Source organism: Lupinus angustifolius, chromosome LG11 (genome assembly GCF_001865875.1).
Source record: "Lupinus angustifolius cultivar Tanjil chromosome LG11, LupAngTanjil_v1.0, whole genome shotgun sequence".
NCBI classification, from domain to species: Eukaryota; Viridiplantae; Streptophyta; class Magnoliopsida; order Fabales; family Fabaceae; genus Lupinus; species Lupinus angustifolius.
The window spans coordinates 2,757,684-2,783,889 of record NC_032019.1 but is presented as its reverse complement, the minus strand read 5'-3'; the positions used below and the strand labels follow the sequence as shown (position 1 = coordinate 2,783,889).

At 34.1% G+C, this 26,206-nt stretch overlaps 2 protein-coding genes across 5 annotated transcripts; one reads left to right on the top strand and one right to left on the bottom strand.

Moving 5' to 3' along the window:
* On the top strand, positions 31–1,710 carry LOC109359076 (mitogen-activated protein kinase kinase kinase NPK1-like). Its single transcript, XM_019603595.1, has one exon. The coding sequence runs from the start codon at positions 301–303 to the stop codon at positions 1,693–1,695; it is 1,395 nt and encodes a 464-aa protein (XP_019459140.1). The 5' UTR covers positions 31–300; the 3' UTR covers positions 1,696–1,710.
* On the bottom strand, positions 3,499–21,260 carry LOC109360004 (clathrin heavy chain 2-like). 4 transcript variants are annotated; one of them, XM_019604740.1, is made up of 30 exons: positions 21,072–21,260; positions 20,672–20,876; positions 19,732–19,820; positions 19,546–19,624; positions 19,254–19,381; positions 17,529–17,627; positions 17,314–17,422; positions 16,346–16,425; positions 16,030–16,257; positions 15,861–15,926; positions 15,507–15,623; positions 15,152–15,349; positions 14,140–14,256; positions 13,930–13,989; positions 13,591–13,677; positions 13,023–13,106; positions 8,825–8,959; positions 8,679–8,741; positions 8,499–8,603; positions 8,296–8,408; positions 7,928–8,180; positions 7,673–7,809; positions 7,312–7,590; positions 6,227–7,229; positions 5,465–5,950; positions 5,172–5,342; positions 4,870–5,055; positions 4,536–4,658; positions 4,328–4,438; positions 3,499–4,078 (listed from the first exon to the last, which is right to left on the bottom strand). In XM_019604740.1, exons 1-30 carry the CDS (start codon positions 21,111–21,113, stop codon positions 3,920–3,922), a joined length of 5,112 nt encoding a protein of 1,703 aa, XP_019460285.1. In that variant the 5' UTR covers positions 21,114–21,260; the 3' UTR covers positions 3,499–3,919. The 4 variants fall into 4 exon arrangements, with proteins under 4 accessions (XP_019460285.1, XP_019460284.1, XP_019460282.1 ...); XM_019604739.1 differs by lacking the exons at positions 13,023–13,106; positions 13,591–13,677; positions 13,930–13,989 and adding exons at positions 9,050–9,133; positions 9,602–9,688; positions 9,953–10,012; XM_019604737.1 differs by lacking the exons at positions 13,023–13,106; positions 13,591–13,677; positions 13,930–13,989; positions 14,140–14,256; positions 15,152–15,349 and adding exons at positions 9,050–9,133; positions 9,602–9,688; positions 9,953–10,012; positions 10,148–10,264; positions 11,146–11,343.

Genomic DNA, 26,206 nt, shown 5'->3' with positions numbered 1-26,206 from the left:
GGATAAGGATTAAAATCCCAAGCAAAAAAAAAAAAAACAGTGTCCTATACTTCATTCCCACTATCGTGAAAAACATTACCACTTGGGACTTCCTAACCTCACAGATCACCACCGTTTTTGTTAATTATCCACTTTCCTTAAATTCCACGCTGTATCATAAAAAAAACATTATTTATTTTTCGAAAAAACAACACCGAATGTTAGTAACATAACACAACACACGCACTACCTATATATACCCCATTCAGGCCTAAAAAAAAGTCACACACAATTTCAAAGTTGAGCTAAAAACTCTTCAATATGGCTTCATGGGTGAGAGGAAAATGTATCGGTAAGGGCGCGTTTGGCACCGTTAATATTGCGGTTACTAAATCTAACGGTCATGTATTTGCAGTTAAATCAGTTGATCGCAAAATTGGTCTACCGGGTCAGATAGCGGCGCTGGAGAACGAAATTAAGATTCTACGGCGTTTGGTTTCGCCTCACGTGGTAAACTTTCTCGGCGATGATATCACGTGCGAGGCAACGACGTCGTATCGGAACCTTCACTTAGAGTACATGCCAGGTGGAACCGTCGCTGACATGGACTATGCTGACGTGGACGAGTTGTTAGTGAGGCGCTACGCTTGGTGCCTAGTTCACGCGCTGCGCCACGTTCACGAACTCGGCGTTGTACACTGCGACGTGAAGGGAAGTAACGTTCTTCTCGCCGGTGACGGTTCCGTCGCGAAGCTCGCTGATTTCGGCTCCGCGGTGGAGTTTGATCACTTGGCTAAGGTAGTGCCACGTGGGAGCCCGATGTGGATGGCGCCGGAAGTGATTCGCCGGGAATATCAAGGACCGGAGTCTGACGTGTGGTCTCTTGGATGCACCGTAATTGAGATGATCACCGGGAAACCACCATGGAAGGATAACGGCGTTGATACACTTCGTCAAATTGGATTCTCCGGCGAAGTACCGGAGTTTCCGATTGCGTTATCAGAGCTTGGACGCGATTTTCTCGAGAAATGTCTAAGAAGAGAGATAAGAGAAAGGTGGAGCTGTGATCAGCTACTTCAGCATCCATTTCTAGTGATAGAGTCTCCCAATAAGGTTACAGAATCGTCGCCACGGTGCGTTATGGATTGGTTTGACTCGGAATTCACCGAGTCAGAAGATGAAGAGATTGAAATGGATAGTGAAAATTCAGCGAAGGGTAGAATTGGTAAATTAGCAACTGAGTTAAGGGCAAATTGGGAAACAGAGGGTTGGGTGGACGTAAGGGCAGAATTGTCATTTGAAGCAGAAGCATCAACTACAACCACAACCGGAGGGTGTGAATTCGAGGAGGAAGAAATAGGGTTAAATTGGGAATTCGAGAATGTAGTGAGGGCAGAAGAGGAAATGGAGGTAGGAAGAAGTTTAGAATATTCGGATTCTGGAATATTTGGAACAGCAAAAAATGAAAGGGTAAAACGGGAAATACGTAGAAATGGGAGGTTGGTGTGGCGGTGTGAGTGTGACGAGTGGAACCGCAACCGTAACCGTGGAAGTGGTTGTGGTTGTCGGTATGGGCATAATAAGTTGGATAGCATAAAAGGAATATCCAACATTTACAGCTTACCTTGTAAATTATTCAAATCAATGAAATCATATTATTTATTCTCATTATGCTACGTTTTTCAATTATTCTCTGTTGCTTATTTATTAATTTAACCGCATGTGACAAAAACGTGGTATCTGTATGAAGAGAGAAAAAACATTAGGAAACAAAAGAAATAAGTAATAGAATAATTGTTGTTATGAGACATAAGGCATGGTAGAGTGAGATAGATACTTGGACATGAATCAACAAAGCAATACAAGTGGGTGGGTTGTGGTGTGAAATGGGAGCTGATGCACAGTTGCACTCACTTGCAAAGTAAGACAATGAATTAGATTATTCTGTAAACGCTTCTAATGATACTTTATTGTTAGGTTAGATGAGCTCAACCATGGGATTTGAGAGCATAGCAGCAATTGCACAAACTTGACATTTCATAACATGTAATAGGATTATTTTCATAAACACTCACTTATGCATTAAGCAAGGTCTTAATTATCTAATCTCATATATTCACCACTCAATTTGAATAACAATAGAGTTTTGGAGTGGCATAGACCAACAGGGATGTCTGCTTTTAATTGAGGCTTACGCAGCACACAAAGGCTAGTTCTTTGCTGATGCAACTAAAAGTTGTAAAGCATGTCATGTTCCAAGTAATTATTACTTTGATTAACAGTTGTCTTTCATTTTGATGGATCAACATCTTGAATGAATATGAAATCAAAGTCAAAAATATATGATATGTTGAACAATATCACAAGAAGCATGTCTAATGTTGTTTCTGATGTCGCTTCTTTACTTTGTGCCAACAATTGTATATGGTAAGTGGATAAAGAAAACCCCAATTAATGAATAGGGAAAATGAAAGAAGGGGAAGTTTGATAAAATTGGATTATTATATACGGACCTTATTACCTTACAAGTTACAACTAGAGATATTATAGTCATGAATTAAGGTTAGTGCTGCTTACTAACCCACCACTTCAAGTGCCAAGCTTATCCACTTGCTTGCACAAAGATATACAAAAATATCAAATTACCACCTCCAATTATGAGATAGACCTTCTACACTTCTCAATTTCGTATGCTTTTTTTTTTGGATTTTTCTTTTTAAATGCTCTAGTTATATATAAAAGGTTGGAACTTGGAAGCCATTAAATTATTAGATGATACCATTACACACTCTCTCTCTCTTGTTTTGAAGTATCTTCATTGGATAAGTGAATGGTGGAAGATGAGTAATTATATAGGACCAAACCAAGGATGACGTGAAGTTGTGAACTATTTTCACTCTGACTAACACATGGTATGATACAATTACCTTGCAATTAAAAATTAGTATGCATTTATATTATTTACTTATTTGTCTTTAGTAAATAGCTAGCTTAACAACTAACTAGTGAAGGCTTATGTAGTTGATTATAAGCACCTTAGAATAGATCAAATACAATATACACTTTCGCTTGATTGCAATCTTCAGTAGATACCATGTTTTGTATTATAACTGGAAATTATTACCTAATAGTTTTCAATGTCTGTTTTGTTTTTAAGTTCAAAATAACTTTTGGAAAGAACAATAATGTTCAAAGAAGAACAGTATTCTAAGTCAGCAAGCTAAAGTGTGTTTGTATACTTATTTAATGCTGAAAATATTTCATGTTTTCTAAGACTTTTTAAAAAAATAGTTTATTTTTCAGTTCAATTAATCATCTAAGTGAGGAAGGTTCAACCCAAGTTTTCATTAGTATTAATGCCAAACACCAATTCTTCGTGGCATTAAGGTGTCTTATCATGAACAACAAATAGTCAAATACCAATTACCCATACAAAAATGGATATTCGAAAATGTAAACTTATGGAACTGATCATTAATTAACAAAGACAAAAATGAACTTAAAAGTGAAAGGCAAAAGAGAAATTAACCTGCAGGAAGAGGCCATTTTGAATATCAAATGAATGTTCTATATACCAAGTTAAAAGAATAAAATTTGTGGAATCCTAATTAGAATAAACTTACATAACTTGCCAACTAAGAAAAGAACACAAGAGTGAATAATCAACTATACAACCAAGCTAAGGCCAATATCAACTCCACCATCTCCCTCATAGTCAAAGGATTGCTCAAACAATCCAATCTATTCAACATTTAACTAAAGGAAAAAGAGAGTGAGAGAGAAGACAAATAACATAGGAGCTTAACTGCTTTCAATGCAAAAACTGCAATCAATTGATGTCAAATTCATTACTGTCTTCAATGAATATGGATTTTAAGCAATCTTAGCTAGCTTCAGTACAAAAAAATATATGGCAAAATTCTCATTTTGAATGGAGAGATCAGTAGGGGCCACCCATTGGAGGCATGCCGAAAGGAGGCATTGGCGGCATCCCCATTCCACCCATATGTGGCGGTGGTGGTGAGGGAGTATACCCTCCACCGGTTCCTGGCATTGATGGTGCAGGCAAAGCAAGCGGTAGCAACTGGGCATACATATTCTGGAATTCATTGAAATATGGTGTTAATAAGTTAAACAAAAGATAAATTCGGACATTTTTTCTTTTGAAGGGAAAATTGGGAGCGCAAGACACGAGGCTCCAATTTGATAGGATTTGAGGATAGATGTATGCAACCTTACTTCCGCAAGATGAGAGGTTGTTCCAAGATTTGAACCTCACAAGGCTGCAAATCTTACCATTGCGCCAAGGCTCGCCTATCTTATAAAAGGAATTTGAAAGAAAAAATACCTGCTGAGCAATAACGTCTTTCTCCTCTTTCTCTTTAGATTTCTCCTGTTTTTGTGCTTCAATTTTGTCCTTGATAAGTTCGTCTACCTTACCAGTATACTCTCGAATGAACTATATTTTTATAGTAAAAAAAAAAGTGGTTGTCAACAAAAGGAAGAAATTCCATCAATTATATAACATAAAGAAAGTAACCCAATGAATAATATACCTGTAAGAGATATGGGAAAGCAAAATCAATCATATTGTTCATCCAAGCAAGTTCAAGAGCAACATCTGGCCGGATTATATCGTAACAGACAAAGAGGCAAGATGCAAAACACTCTTTCTTCCCCTGCAAGATACCAAGAGGAAATTATGAAATGTCATTACTTGGTAAACAATAAAATAAGAGACAAAGAAAAGCATGACGGACAGAAAAATGGGGGATGTAGGGAAGAATTAAAGAATATAGCTATTTAAACTTTTTAGAGGGGAAATTGACAATGCCAAAAAGGCCTAACTCGGCAAGGATCTAATATATGAAGGGATAAGAAAATACAGACCTGGTCAATAAAGTAAACAAGCAAATCCTCGGAGAGTTCACGGTCACCAGATTGAGAGCAAGTTTCCATACAGTCCTTGTAAAGATTGTCTTTCTTTGACAAAGCAATGGACTGCTTCCATCTTCCAGCTTTCTTATAAATATAAGCAGCGACACGCCTCATCTCAAGAAGCTCGTGCTTCTCAATCTGCTCATATGCATTGTAAAACAAAATCAATAATTATTCAAACCTTTAAGTTTTCCATTAAGATTCAGATCCCAATTTTAGCATTTTTCCAAATAAGACAGACAGGAAATATTCACCTTCTGTGCAAGACCTATCTGATCGAAATTGTCGTGCAGATCTATCGATTCACGAAGCCTATCATAGTCCTCCTCCTCGACATAAATTTCATTCAGAGCTTCATTAACAGCAGACACATTGTTGCTTTGAACGGCAACCATGTATGGCTTAACTAATCGGATGTGGCCAGCCTAAAACCAGAAAATTAAAGCAACAAACAAGATTATTGCATAAAACATTCACATCGAATTATTTATCTCTCAAAATTAGATTAAAACTGCAGGGATTAGGCAATGAAGTATGAGACACAGACCTTCCGCATTATATCCACAACACGAGTATGGTCCAAACGAAGAGCAAGCACATTAAGCATATCATTTATAATATCAGGATGCTCTTGCAAGTAAAAGTGAACAGCTTTATAGTAGAGCTCCACACTTGCAACTTTAACTATAACATCTTTGAATTGCATGTGGTCCCAAGCTTCTGGAGAGTGATTCATGATTGTAGTAGCAGCATTATCAAATTCATCATATTGGATGTATAGGTATGTAAGTTCCTTCCAGTGCTGTTGTTCATCACAAGCCCGAATAAGCTTGGGAATGTTAAGACGAGTTGAGAACAACTTAATGTGTTCCATTAACTTTTCAGGGCGATATCTAGCATAAAGAACTCCCAACTCAGTAAAAATGCCCATATGTGCACGCTCCAATCCAAGCCCACTCTCCATAAGAGATATGAGCTCATTGAAGCATCCTCTGTTTTGATAATACTCACTAACCTCTTCCAAATCATCAACCTTCATAACAATAAACAGTGAGAAGTTTAGTAGTCAAACAAGACCAAATAACTAAGCAAACAATACTTTATCTGCCACTTGCTTTTACTAATAACTACATGGTTCACTTCTTTATTCTTTAGCAGATCTTACTTGACTTGCATTTAAAGGATTAGCAATGAGGGAAATTCTTTATATCTACAGTTTTTTTTGGGATTGACGTTTATTCTGTGTGTGTGGAGGGGGATTATCATGATAAGAAATAAAAATATAAGTTATTCTAGAAAAGTGTGCCACCTGAATGATGACATTGAGGCCACAAATCTGAGCCAAGCGGAATTCCTCATTATCAATGCATGCAAAACAAACTTCCTTCCAGGTTTTTGCACTATTTGCTTTTCTAGCAGCATCCACAGCACCCTGGAATTGTTTAAGCTTGACCAATGTCACTGCTAACTTAGCCCAGTTAGAAATGAAAGCAAATATAATCTTCGCAGCCTCATAGAGTGCCTCGTCATACAAGCGGTCTCCAACATTTGGTAAATTAGCAACATTTGGCATCAATATAAACTCTTCAACTTCTCCCAGCCGATCAATCTTTGCATATGCATAAATGAGCTCACTATCCACCTTGGGCTCTTTGGTCTTCTGCCTAACCATGAGAAGGTACCTCACTAGGTCATGGTACACATCTGTATCTTCAGCAGCCTTTATAACCTCTAAGAAATGAGTGGCATCATCTGCACGAATGAATGACTCAATTGCGTCACTTACTAAGCCTTCTCTTAGTTGCGCCTTAGCAACCTGGGTCCACACAGCATCTTCTTCAACCCGGAATGCAAACTCCACAGCACGATCAATGGTCCGCAAGTTATCTAGCAGGACATTAACAGCCTGAACATTCAAATTAAACTTCTTGAAGATGGCAAAAGCCTCTTCATATAGTTGTGCTTCCACTGCCACCTCTCCGACAGCTGGTCCATCAAAGTTGTCCAACCTATTTATGTAATCCATAACTCTTGAAGGATCTGCCTTGATTGCAGTAAGGATCAGCAAATTTTGCAGATTAAAGTTTCCACTAAAAGCAGAATTTTGTAGAACAATCTTTTCAAGAAGCTCAATCAGTTCATGAGGAAGATCTGCGGTCATGAAAGCTTTCACTGCAGCTGAAACTTGCTCAGGACTCTTGCTTTCAGGCAGAGCAGTGGATACCACTTGATCAATCAACAGCCTTCTAAATTCATTCTCAGGATTAAGAACTTTGTCCCAGAGGTCACCATCCATCCGTTCCACAACATATCTGACACAAAAATAAGAAGAAATAACATGGGTTCCATTTTGAAATACAATGACACTTTTCTGGTGAAGGGCAGCATACATACCTGGCTTGGAGTTTGAACAAGGAATTTTTATTGGTAACATTAACAAGTTCATCGTCGCATTGCCCTCTTCGGTAAGCAACAACAGCAAGTGTAGGATCCCGTTTCTCACAATATTTACCAACAACACGAGAATCATAATATGGGTTGGTTGTGAGAAAATGTTCAGGATTGTTGTTGCTGTCAATGATGATTTTACCCAGAGCATTATGCACATGTACATCTTGGCTTCCTTCACTGACAAGATGCTCCAAGAATTGAGTGAGCAAGCGGAGACGATTCCTGAACATAGAAAGTGGAATAAGGAAAACGAATATGGTAATGACTGATGAGGACATGCAGGATAGAGAGAAAACAAGCGTACCTCTTCTCACATTCTTCAACTAAAGGCTCAACAGGAAGAAGAGAACGAACTGAAAGTATAAGACCTTTAATGAAATCCTCAGGGCACTCATCATCTAACAACTGTCCTACAACTAGACCAGCATTTCCTGGATTGACCTATAAGCAAGAAGTATGATGTTTGAGTTTCACATTTTGGAATAGCTTAGAAACATTTAAAGTACACCTTGATACCAAAAATCACCAAAATTAAATACAGCCCTAACAACAAATTTACCTTTTGAACATATCCTTCAATGTAGCGAAGCATGTTGTTAGTATAGAGATAGTGGGTGAGATCTGGAACAAATCCAAAACGATCACACACATTAATCAGTGGCCGGGCATCTGGAAGCTTGGCCTCCATTAAAAAATTCTTGGTCTTCTCAGCATCATAAAAGTTTGATTCCCGAGTCACACGCTCAACCTCCTTAATTTGTCCAGTTTTAGCAGCTGCTTCAATATACTTGAAGTGAAGTTCAGGATCCTCACTGTACAGGGCAGAAATAAAATAAAAAACAATGAAAACAAAAAAGAGAAGTAGAAAAGCAAAAGCAGGCTGTGTAGAGAACTGATGTCATGGTCATTCTCCGTTAACAAAAATACCTAGAGCTCAAATATGCACCCAAGAAAAAGTATAATCCTTCGTAGGACTTGAATTGCTCAAAGAGCTTAATGCATGCATCAACACCCAACTGCTCAGAATATTCCTTAGCAGTCTGCAAACCATCTACTAGTAAGATTCTCTAATATCCAAATTATAAAGGCAATAAAAATAATTATATCGAGCCCTATTAATAAAATATTACCTGCACAATTATTTGAAGGTTCCCCCTAAGGTTGACTAGTAAAAGATCTTTCATGCACTCCAATGCCCATTCTTTAGAAAGGGTTCCAAAGAACTCAACTAGAGCCTGAAATCACTTCATAGTAAGAATATATAACAATTTTATGATAGATCTAGTCAGTTGAGTACTTGAAATCCATACCTGTGGTTCAATGGCATGTGTATTAACAATGACACGTTTGATGTCAGGCAACTCACTATAATGCTGCACGAGAGACACACAAGAAGGATCAAGCAAGATTCTGGTATGAAAATAACTCAGTCATGAGAAATAAAGAAGGCAAGAACCTGCAGAGCTCGTATGAAAAGGCCTGCCTTTTCACATAGTTGACCAATACGTGGACGATCATAGTGACTAAACATGCCGTTGGCCAATATAGCATCAGCAACATTTGGAAAGGTCACAAGATTAATTTCCAGCACCTAAAAGTAAAAAAGACAGAAATTTTTAACAAAATTAAAAAAGAAACTATATAACATGGATAAAGATTACATCAAAGAAAATATAAGAACCTTTGTTTGAAGATATCCATGTTCAGGTAGGTTTGGCTTCAGCACATCCAGCAAAAAAGCAGTTGCCTCACGGATCAAATTCCTCTAAGATGTAAAAATAAATAAAAAATAAGGGTCAAATTTTCCAACACAAATAACAAACAAAAGGGAATAGTTGGCTCTTCCTTTAACAAATAGTTCCCGGTTGACAAAATTAATGGAAAACATAAACAAATATCTTTGCCCAAGCAAGATAATTTTCAACAATCATTACCAAAGCAAGTTTTAAGAAAGAGATGGCTTGGTTTCATAATTTTTTCTCATTTTCCATTTTGAAGTTACAATTCAGTGGAAAATAGCTACCAATTTCTCAAAATCATTTTCATTCTCCCACTAAAAGCATTGCATCAATGATTTTTTTCTTAAGAACAAAGAAGAATGGGCTTAAGTATTACCCAACGAGAGGAAAAATTGCATATATGATCTTTCCTTAACATAGGCCGACTTATACATGATAGAGGAACACAATGCACCCAACATCACTAAACCAAAAAGGATAAAAACTAAATACACCTGAAGAAAGAGATCAGTTATTGTGTTGTAGTCCACAGGGCAACCTCCTTCCATTTGAGACATCATCAGAGCAAAATTTACAGCACCCTGCAATCAAACAAGTTCTGAATACATGATAAAAAAATTAAGAGTATACCAGAAAGATAATAGACATTGTAGAAAGGCAAACATCATAAGTAATAAGGAACCATGTCCAATTGGACACATTTGACTTCCATTCAAGAAGTGCTACTATTTTGAGTAGGTTACATATGATCAGAACAGAAACAAGTGTACCACAAAAGTGAAGTACCTAAGAGAAGGTAAAGCATAAGCATTTCAAATCTTAGTTCTGAAAAAACCCTCACATACCTGGGGATCTGTCCGCAAAATTGTTTGCAAAAGGAACAAGTAATCAGGAGCATATCCAACCTTCAGAAAAAAATTAAATCAACAATAATTATAAAACAAAAATAATTAGACTAAGTAATAAATGAGCAAAAAAATATAATATTTTAACCCACACTATCACTATTCTATAAAACTAATAAAAAACTTTTCAATTACCTGCTTTGAGTAGATCAGAATCTTGTCAAATTCCCTCCTCTCAGCAAAAGCTGCAACAACTTTCGGTGTGGCTCTGGCTTTGATATATATTTTCAGTGCAAGGTCATTATCCACTGTCTGCATTATATGCATGCCTCATAAGTTAAGGAGTACAAGGAAGGAAATATGAAGCAATTGGAAAAGAGATTGAAAACAGCAGTAAAATAAATAAACATGTGGATATCACATGTGTGCATGTCTATTTATATGCATGGAAAGCCAACACCTTTAGACTTCCAAGCTTCAAAATAAAAAATCCAGGAAAGGGGGATAAATCAGGTCATGTTTAGATAAACAGCTTAAATAAGTAATTATTTATGAGGGCTTATGAAATAGCTTATTAATAGCCTTAAATAGTTTATTTAGGAAAAAATAGGTCTACTGTCATAAGTGGAGTCTAAAATAAGCTGGACAGTGTTTGGATAGATATTTCAACAAATATTTATGCAGGAATAAAATTTTGATAATTTATTAAGGTTAAATCAGTCAAGCTTATTACAAAAACAACTATCGCCTTAAGCTGTATCCAGCTTTCATGAACGCTTTATTTTCATAAGCATCAATTTATAGCTTATGAAAATAAGGCCAAAACATATTCTATTGATTTCAAGAACTATTTAATAAGCTCATTCAAAGAGGGCCTAATATTTTAACTTAATATTAGTAGCCTCAAAGCAAACCAAATCAGTAATGACGAAGACAGAATAAGAGGTAGGCCGTTAGAGTTTATTCTGCATGATAGTGTTATTTCTTTTCAATTATAAAAAGGACAACTGCTTTTTGCAATTTCATAATAATTAGTTGAGTATTTATATGAATGGAGATCAGAAATTTTATATGAGCAGCGGAGACGGGACCACAGGCCACAGCTTGTATTTTCCTTCTCCCAACCCTAAAAATACAAAATGTTCAAATGATAAAGAGACTAAGATAGAACCAATATAAATTTCTATCAGGACCTTCACAAGGTCACCAAGCTCCTCACTGCATTCAAGTTTATCCTCTGCTAGCCAATTCTCCAAGAGGTTCTTTTTGTTCTGGTTTACCACAAGCCGTGACAGTTCTAATGACTCAAACACATTTAGTTTTCCCCTGGTTAACAGAGTACCAAAGTACTGCAACAATGGTGGTGTTTGCCCAGCTTGTACAGGTACACTCTGAAGAAAATTAACAAAGGAAATCAAGAACTTGATGACAAGAGTATGTTAAGCTCCTATATAATGTGCTACAGTCTTAATAAGCACACCCACAACTGAATAAAAAGACACAGGAACAAGACGTATCAAGTGGTCAGCATGCAACACAATAGTATACCTGGAATTTAGCAACAGTGTCAGGAGTTCGAAGTATTCCTCGTGGAGATTCGGCAGCAAGCTCTGCAGCTTCCTTATATTTGGTCTGAGCAAATAATTCTTGAAACCTTTGAACAACCTGAGAAAAAAGACAGAAACTTAACAATCAATGAGCCTAAAAAAGAGTTAAACAATCGTTGAGTGTAAACAAAAAACAATTGAAAAAGAAAAGCCATGCTACCCATGGATCATATCAACTATGAAGAAATGGAGTGGTGGAGGTATATAACACAGCTGAAGTTTCTGAAGATTAAATTAGAATACTGCACAAATTCCACCAATACTATACTCCTCAGCACATACTTTTGACTAAGATTTCCCCAAGTACTTCGAATTTAAAACCAAAAATTGACTTTTGTGAGTACTCTGTTAAAAACACCTGCACAAGCATATGCCACAAAACACACATAATACAAAAAGGGTGGCCCGAGGCTCCCACCTAGTGGAGTCTGGGGGGTATGATAGATGCTCAAAACCTTACCCCGATAAGCGGAGAGTCTGAAAGGTATTTTCCAGGATTTGAATCAATGACCTCAAAAGTAGCCTCACTGTTGGGCAGAGGCTCACCCTCAAAACACAAATCATATACGGTTCATAATTCTCTTGCACTTTTATGTCACTCGTCTTGCTGGTAACTATTTCTAAATTACATTCCAATAATGCTTTTCAGACAACTATAATATATTAAGACAAAAAATGTAGTACAAATTAAAAACAATTAGTCAAACAGTTATCCAACTAAGCAAAGTCAGCCAGTTTTGAAGCCAATATGAAAATGTTTGACAACATTGACAAGACATAATAGGAAAAAAAGATAACCAAATGAAATTCATGTTACCAATTCTTCTGCCCCAGGTAGGTTTCCTCTTTTAGCAAGATTAACAGCAAGTTCCAAATTGTTTAACTGCATAAGTTCCCAAAAAACACTTAGAAGTCGGTTAAAAAGGAATTATTTTCATAATCCCATTTAGATGAAAAACATGTCATACAATACATAAATTACCTGGCCACTAACAAAAGGTACAATGGTTGCCTCATTCACAGTAGCAAGCAACACCTGGCCTCGTCTATTGATAGCATAAAACCCCCCCTCTGATGATGCTTCTGTGGTTAGAAATATAGGATCTGGACTGATTCGGTTTCTATAAACTGCAGTTGCACTCTCCAGATCATAGACAAATAAAAGCCCAAGCTTTGTTATAACATATATCAATCCATATTTATTAGAAATCTGCACAACACAAGTAATATATATATTTAACATGATGTCCTTCAAGAATTGAGAATATTAGTTGATCATTGAAGTTCAAACTTATACCTGCATTGACACAGGAAAGTCATCAGCAAAGTCCGGAGGGAAGAACAGATCTGCTTGTTTCTTTGTAAATGATGGTTTGCCTGTAAAAAAGACAGAAATTTTTAACAAAATTAAAAAAGAAACTATATAACATGGATAAAGATTACATCAAAGAAAATATAAGAACCTTTGTTTGAAGATATCCATGTTCAGGTAGGTTTGGCTTCAGCACATCCAGCAAAAAAGCAGTTGCCTCACGGATCAAATTCCTCTAAGATGTAAAAATAAATAAAAAATAAGGGTCAAATTTTCCAACACAAATAACAAACAAAAGGGAATAGTTGGCTCTTCCTTTAACAAATAGTTCCCGGTTGACAAAATTAATGGAAAACATAAACAAATATCTTTGCCCAAGCAAGATAGTTTTCAACAATCATTACCAAAGCATATTTTAAGAAAGAGAAGGTTTGGTTTCATATAAATTTCCTCATTTTCGATTTTGAATTTACAATTCAGTGAAAATAAAGTTACTGATTTCTCTAAACATTTTCATTTTTCCACTACAACATTGCATCAATGGTTTTTTATAAACAAAGCAGAACGGGCTCAAGTATTACTGGTTCTGAGGGAATGAATGCAATGGAGAGGAAAAAATTGTATAGATGATCATTTCTTAAAATAGGCCGGCTTATGCATGACAGAGGAGCACAATGTACCCAACATCATTAAAAAAAAATTATGAAAACTAAGTAAACCTGAAGAAAGAGATCAGTTATTGTATTGTAGTCTACAGGGCAGCCTCCTTCCATTTGAGACATCATCAGAGCAAAATTTACAGCACCCTGCAATCAAATAAATTCTGAATACATGAATAAAAAATTTGAGTAGACCAGCAAGATAATAGATATTGTAGAAGGGTAAAACATCATAAGCAATATGGAACCATTTTCATTTGGACGCATTTAACTTCTCAAGAGGTGCTACTATTTAAATATGATCAGAGCAGAAACAAGTGTACCACAGAAGTGAAGTACCTCATAGAAGGTAAGACATAAGCATTTCAAATGTTAGTTCTGAAAGAAACCCTTACATACCTGGGGATCTGTCCGCAAAATTGTTTGCAAAAGAAACAAGTAATCAGGAGCATATCCAACCTTCAGAATAAAATTAATAAATACATCAACAATCATTATAAAACATAAATAATTAAACTAAAAAATAAATGAGCAAAAATGTAATATTTTTACCCACACTACTACTATTCTCACGATTCAATAAAACTAATAAAAACTTTTTTCAATTACCTGCTTTGAGTATATCAGAATCTTGTCAAATTCCCTTCTCTCAGCAAAAGCTGCAACAACTTTCGGTGTGGCTCTGGCTTTGATATATATTTTCAACGCAAGGTCATTATCCACTGTCTGCATTATATGCATGTCACATAAGATACGGAATACAAGGAGGGAAATATGAAGCAATTGGAACAGAGATTGAGTTCCCTCTGAAGGAATTTAAAACAGCAGTAAAATAAACAAATATGTGCATGTCACATGTGTGGATGTTTATTTACATACATGGAAATCCAAAACCTTTAGACTTCCAAGCATCAAAAGCAAAAATCCAGGAAAGGGGGATAAATCAGGTCATATTTATATAAGCAGCTTAAATAAGTAATTATTTAGGAGAGCTTGTTAAAAATCTTAAATAGCTTATTTAGAATAAATTAGGTCTATTGTCATAAGTGCAGTCAAAATAAGATGAACAGAGTTTGGATAGATATTTCAACAAGTATTTATGCAAGAATATAATGTTGATAATTGATCTAGGTTAAATTATTTAAAAGTTATTACAAAAAGAACTATTGCTTTTAGCTGTATTCAGCTTTCATCAAGGCTTTATTTTTCATAAGCATCAATTTATAGCTTATGAAAATAAGGCCAACATAGATTGCATTGATTTCAAAAATTATTTTATTAAGCTCATCCAAATATGACCTAATATTTTAGCTTAATATTAGTAGCCTCAAAGCAAACCAAACCAATAATGATGAAATGAACATAAGAGGTATGATGTTACAGTTTATTATGCATGATAGTGTTGACTCTTTTTAGTTATAAAAAGGACAAGTTTTTTTTTTACAATTTCATAATATTTAGTTGGGGATTTATATGAATGGAGATTGGAAATTTTAGATGAGCATCGGAGACAAGGATCGCAGGCCACAGCTTGTATTTTCCTTCTCCCAACCTTAAAAAATCCAAATTGTTCAAATGATAAAAAGACTAAGGTAGAACCAATATAAGTTTCTACGAGGACCTTCACAAGGTCACCAAGCTCCTCGCTGCATTCAAGTTTGTCCTCTGCTAGCCAATTCTCCAAGAGATTCTTTTTGTTCTGATTTACCACAAGTCGTGATAGTTCTAATGACTCAAACACATTGAGTTTTCCCCTGGTTAACAGAGTACCAAAGTACTGCAACAATGGCGGTGTTTGCCCAGCTTGTACAGGTACACTCTGAAGAAAATTAACAAAAGAAATCAAGAACCTGATTAGAAGAGTATGTTAAGCTCCATATGATGTGCTAAAATCTTAATAAACACACCTACAACTGAATATAAAGGCAGAGGAAAAGGAGGTATCAAAGTGGTCACCATGTAACACAGTAGTATACCTGAAATTTAGCAACAGTGTCAGGAGTTCGAAGTATTCCTCGTGGAGATTCTGCAGCGAGCTCTGCAGCTTCCTTATATTTGGTTTGAGCAAATAATTCTTGAAACCGCTGAACAACCTGGAAAAAGAGAGGACAGAAACTTAATAATCAATAAGAGTAAAAAAAGTTAAACAATCATAGAGTGTAAAAACAATTGAAAAAGAAATGAAAAGACATAGTTCCCATGGAAAATATTTTAATTGAACATTCATCAAACTCAACAAAGTCTGCCAGTTTTGAAGCCAACATGAAAAATGTTAGACAACATCGATAAGACATAACAGGAAAAAATAACCAGATGCAACTCGTGTTTACCAATTCTTCTGCCCCAGGCAGGTTTCCTCTTTTAGCAAGATTAACAGCAAGTTCCAAATTATTCAACTGCATAAGTTCCAAATAAACACTTAGAAGTCCGCTAAACAGGAATTATTTCCATATTTCTATTTAGATGAAAACATGCCATAACTCACAATACATAAATTACCTGTCCACTAACAAAAGGTACAATAGTTGCCTCATTCACAGTAGCAAGCAACACTTGGCCTCGTCTATTGATGGCATAAAAACCCCCCTCTGATGATGCTTCTGTGGTTAAAAATATTGGATCGGGACTGATTCGGTTTCTATAAACTGCAGTTGCACTCTCCAGATCATAGACAAATAAAAGCCCAAGCTTTGTTATAACATATATCAATCCATATTTATTAGAAATCTGCACAAAAAAAGCATATCAAATATTTAACATTAATGTCCATCAAAAATTGAGAACATTAATTGATCATTGAAGATCAGACTTATACCTGCATTGACACAGGAAAGTCATCAGCAAAGTCTGGAGGGAAGAACAGATCTGCTTGTTTCTTAGTAAATGATGGTTTGCCTGATAACAAATGCCAGAGTATACCGGATGGTATCAAGAAGTATTAGTTGTCATAAAAACATGAAATTAAAAGGAAAAGATTGAGATCTGAACCGAAGAAAGTTGGAATATATGGCAACAATAAAGGCATAAGGGGCGAGGAAGTAATTGTAATGAATAATAAACATTGAGGAATTTGGTTAGTGCAGAGAACAGAAGCGGAACAGAAAGCCCAGAGGCAGCAAATAATGAACAGAGGGGAAGATTTTGGTGTGGTTGAGGGAAATGTGAAAAACATTGATATAGAGGGTTGAGGTGAGAGACAATGTTTATAAAAGAATATGGAGTAAGGTTTTGGTGGCCTTAGGCATGGACAGGTCATGGGACTGCCATCTACAGCACCTGATTTTTCTGCTTTCAGTGTCATTCTTATTTTTTGTCACAATTTTAATCTGGAATTGTTTCTCTATAGGAAGGTCCCATTGTTCAATAAATAGAATTTCTTCAGTTTCTAATAACATCTAAATTCCAAATAGTTTCACGGGCTGAAAGCATCACAGGAAAAGAATAAACCAAGTACAAATTGAGGAGCGCAAATTCAAGAATGATGTAAAACAGTTGATACAGAATACTAATTAAAACTATTCAATCATGGTTACCAATCATTATCTTTTGTGACTTTTTATTCCAATGTAGTTTTTACAACATTTGAAAATGGGTAGTTAACTTTAATTCACATTAGCTCCGTTTATTTTAATAAGTTGATTTAATATTCTAGAAAACATATCTACTGGGAAGAAATTTCTTGGAAGATTTCAGTTTTTATTTATTTCTTTTCATAATCATGCATATGCATGCACCATGCATATGTAATAGAAAGACTATACAAGGATCACATCATGCTTATACCTGGCTGGGCACCAAGTTCAATGACATGCATCTTTGATGTAACCTGTCCAGCATTTACACTCTTTGATGCAAAACAAATCAGAGTAGAATCCTTATCATTCCCAGCAACCTAAATGTCCCACAAATTAAAATATCAAACAATATTGAATTAGAAGCAAAACTTAAAGCCACACATTCGATGTCCATATAAATAAATCAAAAGGAGAATAAGTTACTCTAAATGTAGCAAACGAGGCAGCATGTGCTTCAAGAGCCTGGCTACGTTGCTGATCCACAGAGAAGAGTTGCATGCTTCCTTTTACTAGTTGTGGTCTCTGCAACCAACAAAAGGTTATAAAGTTACTCCACAAATTTATAATATCATATGTTTTGATGGTCTGAATATCTGAATCACACAAAAGATGTAACATACAGGGGCTTTAATTTTAAAAAAATGTAATCTTCAATTGTAAACCTAAGAAGACAATTAATTAATCTTATAAAAGAAAAAAAATAATAAAGTTAGAAACTAGTTTCGGGAGGATAGCAACTCTTAGAGATAAAGATATAAACAGAAGCACTCATGAGCTTAAAAATAGAGAAATTTCCTAGCCTTCTGTAGTTAGTACATAGAGTAAAACCCTTTCAACTTTAGAGTGGAAAAATATAAGCATGATAGAAACTAAATAGAAGGTTGAGAATAAATAATACCAAATCAAAAGGCTCAGAAAAATGTTACCCACTAGACAATTAATATAAAACAAATTCACAAAATTACAAAGGGAAGCATTAATGTTTCTTAACTTGAGTGCCTCAACATGAAATCTATTGACTATAAGCTAATTCACATGAGTGCCTTAACGTTTCTGAATGCATAACTTGTGGCGAAGGAAATGGGTAGGTTAGGGAGGTTTGTTAAATTCATGGTTATCAAATTGGGATTTGAAAGCCAATCGGTAAACCTATTTTCTGAATCGTGAATCGGAATGATTAATTATTAAAATAATATAAAATATATTTTACACATAATGAAATTGTAAAACCATGAGTAAAATAGAATATTTTCTTTATTTCCTCCTTTATGTACATTAATTATACGCATTTTTTTCATAATTTTCTCTGAAAAAAATTATTAATTACTTTAGTCAACCAATATTTTTCTAGAACCTTAATTATGACTGTTTATCATGATTCTCTCTCTCAATATTAATTGCTACTTTCTATTTACGTAGGAATTACAATTCAGTATTTACTATTTAGTTGGGAATAGGTCAGAACCCGTCTATCAAATAAAAAAGAAACAGGTTAAAACCCAAATTTCTTCAGCCGTCCCTTTTTTCTCTTCTGCTGCTAGTCACAGGCTCTCATCCGCCCCTCTGTTTTTCCTCTACTGTCGACCTCTGGTCTACAAATCTAAGGTGTATAAGGCTGATAGCCCACCCACCGGAGCCTCATCATTGCCGGAACATACATGTGTCTGAATCGCCCAAATGCCATTGATATTCTGGCCACCACATACATCCAATTTGGGAAGCCATCTTCTCAGAAGGTTGAGCGAGAATCATACAAATCTCCCTAGAATCACGATTCAACGATTCCAATCACAATTCTGACTCATTTTCGATACAAACCCCAATACGTATATTTACTCTTTAGGCTTCATAATTGTTTCAAATCACGATATGAATTGTGCAATTCATGTTATTCTAACAGGTCATCTCATAATTTGCACACAAAAAAGTTTACCATGTAAATGAATAAAGATAGCACTTATATTTACACTACATTTTAAGAGAAGTTGTCAATGTCATCCTTAGGAATGGCGACAATTAATCCATAAGATTGCAAAACTTTATAGTCACTTAGTGAGATGACACACAAAAACAAGGGTCCTATGAGGGGGAATTCCTCATACCTCAAAAGCAATGCATGAGAGTAGCTAAAGAAAAGAAATCACATACCTCAGGTGAACCAGGAGCAATGCCAATCAAAACCAACCACTTTTCATTAGGATCACAGCGATAATTGATAATCTGGTTATTTGCCAGATTAGCCGTTCGGTCAAACATCTTCACCGGAGCACTATCACCTAAGATATGATAAATGGTAAAATGCTAAATTCACAAATAAAAAAGTTCCAGTACATAATATGAACTTAGTATAAGATGTACGTGTGTCAGGTGCAGAAAGAATTACAGAAGAACATAGGCAAGTGAACAATATGTTTAGTCATGGAAAATCATAAAACTGTACCTTCAATTGACCAATGATACACAGACGTCTGAGTCACAATTCCTAACGTCTTTGGAGTTATCCACTTCCAAAAGACAACCTAATCGAAACAGAACACGAAATTAAACAATAATCACATATGATTTAACACATTATCTGGCAAGAAGGTTCTCACAGGACACATCCAAGTTATTTACAAATTCACACCTGCTCGGTCATCTGATGTGACTTCATCTTCGCTTTCAATTCAATATTAAACACTTGCAAATGATCCTGGGTGGACCCTGGAACTTGAGCTGCATATAGAATATCAGATTCATGAGACAAACAAAACCCCATATGCTGCAGTTGTCCAAATCAGACACTATTACAGTTACATCATTGACTATCATAATGACAAACAAAGTTTATCATAGTAAAAGGTATACATGACTCTTCAAATACATGATCAAATAATGAGAGTATTACACCTAGGAAGTGGGTACAACATGAGACATAAACACAACACAGATCTGGGGACACAACAAGTTTTAAAAATTAAAGAACACGACACAGCTATGGTAGAAAATATAAACTTAATACAAGGTTGACATAAAAACAAGAAATCTTAAAATTAAAAGAGAAGAATATTGTTTTAAAAGTAGCACAAGACAGACACAACATGGTCACCACTACCATTATGAAGTGTCCATGCTCAGAGAAGAACCCAGGAGGACCAAAGTGGGCCACATGCCCCCACAAAGTGTGTTTTTTAATATCATACATGTATCCTAGGAATTTTGCCCACAGTGTGAACAAATTACTTATAAAAGGTACTTCAAAGTTTTAAAAAAACTATCAGCATTTTACTTTATCTATATTGTTTCCTAAAGCCTAACACAAAGCGCTAGCTGTTAACTAATTATTTGATGTGGTATAATGAAATTATTATAGAGTTTTTGTATATGATCCATATTTTGCAAGGATTGAGTAACCCTTAACTCATTAGTAATTAACATGTTTATAGAAAAATTGTGCTATAACTTCATGTCTATGTCGCCCCACAGCTTAAAATCCAAGAAAATGTCAAAATGCAGTTTTCCATTGTTCACCATCATATGAACCTCAATTGGGAGTTCCAAACATAAATCAGAGTCTTGAATGTTACCTTTAAGAGCAAGGATTCTGGAATTGGGATTCATCAAAGCAGAATCAGCAGTAATGGGTCGTCTTAGTGGCTGCATTGGCATACTCATGTCAATGATAACAACACTATTCTGAGGTGATGTTTCCCTTATACAAATGTACTTATCCGATTCCATTGTAACATGAGTAAATGTGATGAATTGGGGATTGATCCCAACGCTTCCCAGCTTCAAAAACAATACCAAATTACAAATAACAATATTAGAATTAAAAACTATGATATTTCACAATTGGATCACGGTGCAGCATTGGGATCTGAAGAATATAACTAAAAACGACACAACCCCAGATTATGAAAATGAAAAACGATTTTATATTTGGAATGGAAATGATAAATTGTGAGAGGGGAAAGATAAACTCACCGTTAAGGTCTCTTTCATGGAGATAGGAGCATTTGCAGCCATGGTGAAGGATCAGAGATTCAAAGAAAGGTGATTGAATGAGAGAGAAAGATGAAGTTTTGATGAAGAGAAATTGTTACGCTGCGAGAACGAGATCTGAAGCAGCGATCACAGAGTCAGAGAGAGGAGAAGAGAGAGGAGAGTGTATATGGAATGAACAGAACAGAAAATTTGGAAGGGTATATTTGGAAATGCACATTAAGCCCATGACAGCTGTCACGGACTCATGATCCGTCAAATCCAACGAAAGCCCAGATAGTTATTTATGGGCCTGGACTGCATGTAACATACAAGCTTAGCATGTAATGATTTTTGTTTTTCTCATTTCGGTTCAATGTTTTACTAATTTATCTCACATCTGATGAGTTTTAGTGAAATTATATAAGTTATTTATTTTTATACTATATAAATTATCCTTATTTATATACATATTAGGTTAACTATTCATGTATAGAAAATAAGTGTTATTTTTTAAATAAAAAATTAGGATGAGTATAATTAAGTTTAAAAAAATGTTATATTGTCAAACTACTAGATAACATGTGGCAAATGAATTTTCAATGGTTGGTTGTGAGGTGAAAATAATTTAATTTGAATTCAAAATTTATATCAACTTCTTCTTTCCTCCTACTGTTTATTCAATACAACCTACTTCTTCATCTTCTCAACCTCACCATGTTATAGGTGCCTAAATAATTGTGACATTAACATGTGCACATTTGTTGTCTCATATATAGTATGACTTAACGTGTCATGATCTTGTTGTGATTGGTTAAAAAATTACTTAAAAATTAAATTTTACTTAAATATATATTTTTAGAATGACATTAAGTATGAGACAATAGATGTGCACCAACATTAATATGGTAGTGGCAATGATTACGATGTTGCTAGTGATGTTCAAGTGTGGGAATATAAGGAAAATTTTTGCTCTACCTTACCGTATCCTTTCATTTTAACCCAATTACCTTGATTGGATAGAAAATACACTAGACTCATTTGATGGACTTGATGAGAGAGTTTAGATAAGATATTTTGTGTTATCACGTTGCAATTTAGAGTTTAGTGAGCTAGCGAGATATGATAAAATTATCGTGTTGGATTATCCTATCATATTCACATATTGTATTTTATATCTGGTAAAAGAAGTTAGATTAAAAATGAGTTGATAATACAATATTTTATTTCGAATGTTGCTGCCATGATATCAACACAGTCATTATACAATGTGCAATGAGTTTATGATGCTTTGAGCTTATCATTATCTATAATGTATCATGTCCTTAGCCTTTTCTTACCACCAAAGGAGCCATATCTGAACAGGATAATATAGACGAACATAATAACCATATGATACTAACTTACCAAACTTAGAATTGCAATAAGATATAGAATAAATTGTCTTTTCTTATAAATCCATGTTATCGTATGAAAATATCGAAGTTGTCTATCTATCATTTCAAATTATAATGCGATGATTGTACTACGGGTGGGTCACAATAATAGAGCAAAGTATAAAATGTGGCCGAATATCTCCTTTTCATAAGTGAAGTCACATATATAGCATTTAAATTTAACTTGCCATATTAAAAAATTCACACATGCACATCAAACAAGAGAAAGGGAAAGTGCACGCTTCATGGATATTGAGCAAATATAGCTTTCAACGGATTATTATCTAAAGTAAGAAGGACCTTTAAGTATCATATAATAATAATTAAAAGACAAAATATAATAATACTTTTATTTCCTTGTAATTTTATTTACCATGAAATTATAATTTTTGTTATTAAAAGTATGATAAGAAACAAACATTTATTGGATCCTTTTTTCTATTCTATATTATCGTGTTGCACACTCGACCAATACACATGTGACTGACACCACAGTTATACTTAGTTGCGTTACATTTATAATATTGCGTTAAATCTAACAACTGAGTATAATAATTTGAGTTCCATGATCACCAAATTTTTACATTATATACTTTTATTTTTACCTTTTCTCCTTTCCAAAAAAATGATAAAAATGTAAAAATCTATTCATAAATTATTAATCTTTTTGGGACGATATAACATCTTTTTGTATAATTTAATACATATAAAAATACTAAGCATGTTATTGACGTCTAAGTTTTACAATCAGAACTAACATGTCACTGTCTTAATAATATCTCCTTCATTTTTTACTTTTATCACAATGAAAGGATAAAGTTGAAGAAGCTGATATTTTGTTTTCATTGGTGTCCTAAATCGATCAAAATGTCTCATTTTATTTGGAAAATAAAAATAAAAACATAAATTTATTTTTTTATATTATTTAGTGTTACTTTATTAGATAGGAACATAAGAACATGATCATTTTGGGACAGAAGATCCCATCCAAAGTTGAAATGTTCCACAAAATTCACCCGTGCACCTATCTTCCAAAAGGGAGAGGGTAGAATTTGTGCAAGAACTGGAGTTAAGTGAATGAGAGTGGGGCTATTCATTAATATCTAAAATAGAAAGCATACCAAACTGAAAGCCTACTCTTACCCTACACTTCTATCACATTTCAAAGATGCAATGTACTAGCAATTATAATTCATGTACGGATTGACTCAAATTATATAATCCAGCTAAGCAAAACAATTAGAATGTAATATTTATATATTATTATACATGAATAATGCATCATTCATCATTCATTTGTATTATTTTTATTTATGAAAGTTAATGATTATTAAATATAAATAATGAATGATGTGATTACAGTATAGAAAATCTTTATACTTTTAGTGTAAATGTCTTTTTCTCAAACAATAAATGATTTGGTTGTTATAAGGTGGATAACGTAACATTAGCTTAGGAATCATTAGGCTCAAAATTCTTTGTAAGATATGTACCATGCTGAGATCCAGTTATTGATTGTATATATGATGTTAATTAATCAAAGATTTTGCTGTCTTCTACTATATAGATCAATGATCATGAAGGTCCCGCAATCCCAAAATATATGTTGACTTGTTAAATCAATCATTTATGAAAGGTCACTTACCTTAATGTAGATGGATGTTAATTGATTGATGGAGTTTAAGTCTCTATCCATTTTCTCTTTTGAGAAGATTAGATGTTCACAAGCACAAGAATGTGATAGAGTGATTTTGGCAAAATTAGGTTAAATATCGGCCATAAAAAAACTACCCCCAAGAGGAAAGAAAAAGCGTGCAAAACAAATCACATGTAGGTGACTTATGGATAATCATTTGTTTTCCTAAAATATGTCCCAAATCAATCATATTATATCATGTCAGTTAAAAAATTAAATATTTATAACTTTACCAATTTTTGTCTTATTGTAATTACTTTAAGACAAGTTTAGGAACAACATATCCCTATCTTTAACTATGTAATATGAATGCAATTTGGTAACTTCTATCGCATGTCAGCCGCCAAACCTGCTTGATTGAAAGCTTGGTACTTTACCATATTTAGATGCAAGAAAGGTCGAGGAAGATAAGACATTCATCTATTTTCCTAGCTTTCAAACATTGTTATGAGTCAATATTCTGTCTATGTTTACTCATGACTTATATTTATACATGTTTGTTTAATTATCATATATCTTTGTTCCAAAATATACAATAAATTTAGTTGCATTAAAATATCTACTCATATAATCTCATCTCTTTAAAAGTGTTTTTCAATATTTTTACTAGTTATTTTGAACATTTTTGTGCAAATGATTTAGTGCTACAATGTGCAAACCATTTTCATATGTTATTGATCTATAATCCTTTCACATACATACACATACACAAATGATTTACAAAATATATGATGTATATCATTTTATACGTCAAATTATTTATCAATAAGAAAAAAATAATATCGAGAATATTTTGTCTGAAAAGAGGAAAATTTTCACTATATTCAATAGGATATAGAACGAAATTTAGGTTCGAAAGTTTGTTTAATCAACATTTAGGGTTAAGTAAGACTTCTAGTATAAGTCTGAGTTCAATTTAAAATATAGTTTGATTAACATTTAGGATAAGATAAATGACAAACCTTACTTAATCTATGTTCACCCCATTTTAATTAATGGAAGAGAAAGTTACCAAATTATTTTATGAAAGATAAAATACCAATAAGTTAGGAGGAGATATTTTAAATGACATACTTTGTCCTCCAATGTTTAAAACATGGATCAAATTTAGTTTTTCAATGGTAATTATGATAATCAAGTTGTTATTGCGTAAAAAAATACCAATTAATTCCCATTAATATAGTATATTATTGAATTTGAATTTATGGTCTGACTGGGATGGAAGGGATAAGTCATGAGAAAATCTTGTGTGGAGATGTATGTATATGGAGACAATTAATAAAATCTTGTCAACACATTAAAAATTTAATTTTAATTAAAATTTAGTCATAAATAATAGCGCTAAAAAACACAATTAAACTTATGCAAATAGATGTATGTACAGGTATACTCGCACGAGATGCAATCCTGTCGAGCCGGGACATTTTTCCCAGCGGACATTTTTTCCATCCACGAGACTTAAACCCGAGACCTTACTTAAGAAGAATCAAACATATACCACTTGAATCAACACTCGTTGATATATTAAGAAGAATCAAATATGTACCACTTGAATCAAGCATGTGTCTTCATATAAGTTTTTCTGAAAATAAATTAATCTTCCATACACATGACATATTATTGAAGTACAATTAATTGTTTCTTAAATATTAACATTTCTAACTATATATCATCATTTACACTCACCTATTTCACAATAACTTCAACTTTAATTGATCATCTTTGAATGTAGTTTTTAATTATTTTTAGAGCAAAAAAATATATGTATTAACAATATATGAGTTTTATGCATTGTTATTGTATCATACATTATTAATACTTAATTATTATTGACTTTTTAGAAAAAGTAACTCAAATGAATGATAGATAATGAGGTTCATATACATAAATCTTTATATTGTCAGTGTATAGATTTACACTCTTATTTTTATTCCCACAAAAAATACGAGTAATAATTATCTTAGAGTCAATATCACACAACAACATATAAAAATAACATATAATGT

Coding starts and splice junctions, on each gene's coding strand:
- LOC109359076 (XM_019603595.1), top strand. CDS start 301: ATGGCTTCATGGGTGAGAGGAAAATGTATCGGTAAGGGCGCGTTTGGC.
- LOC109360004 (XM_019604740.1), bottom strand. CDS start 21,113: ATGGCTGCAAATGCTCCTATCTCCATGAAAGAGACCTTAACG. Junction 19,821..20,671: donor CAGAATCCTTGCTCTTAAAG/GTAACATTCAAG, acceptor TTCTATATGCAG/CTCAAGTTCCAGGGTCCACC. Junction 16,258..16,345: donor ACTTTCCTGTGTCAATGCAG/GTATAAGTCTGA, acceptor TTTTTTGTGCAG/ATTTCTAATAAATATGGATT.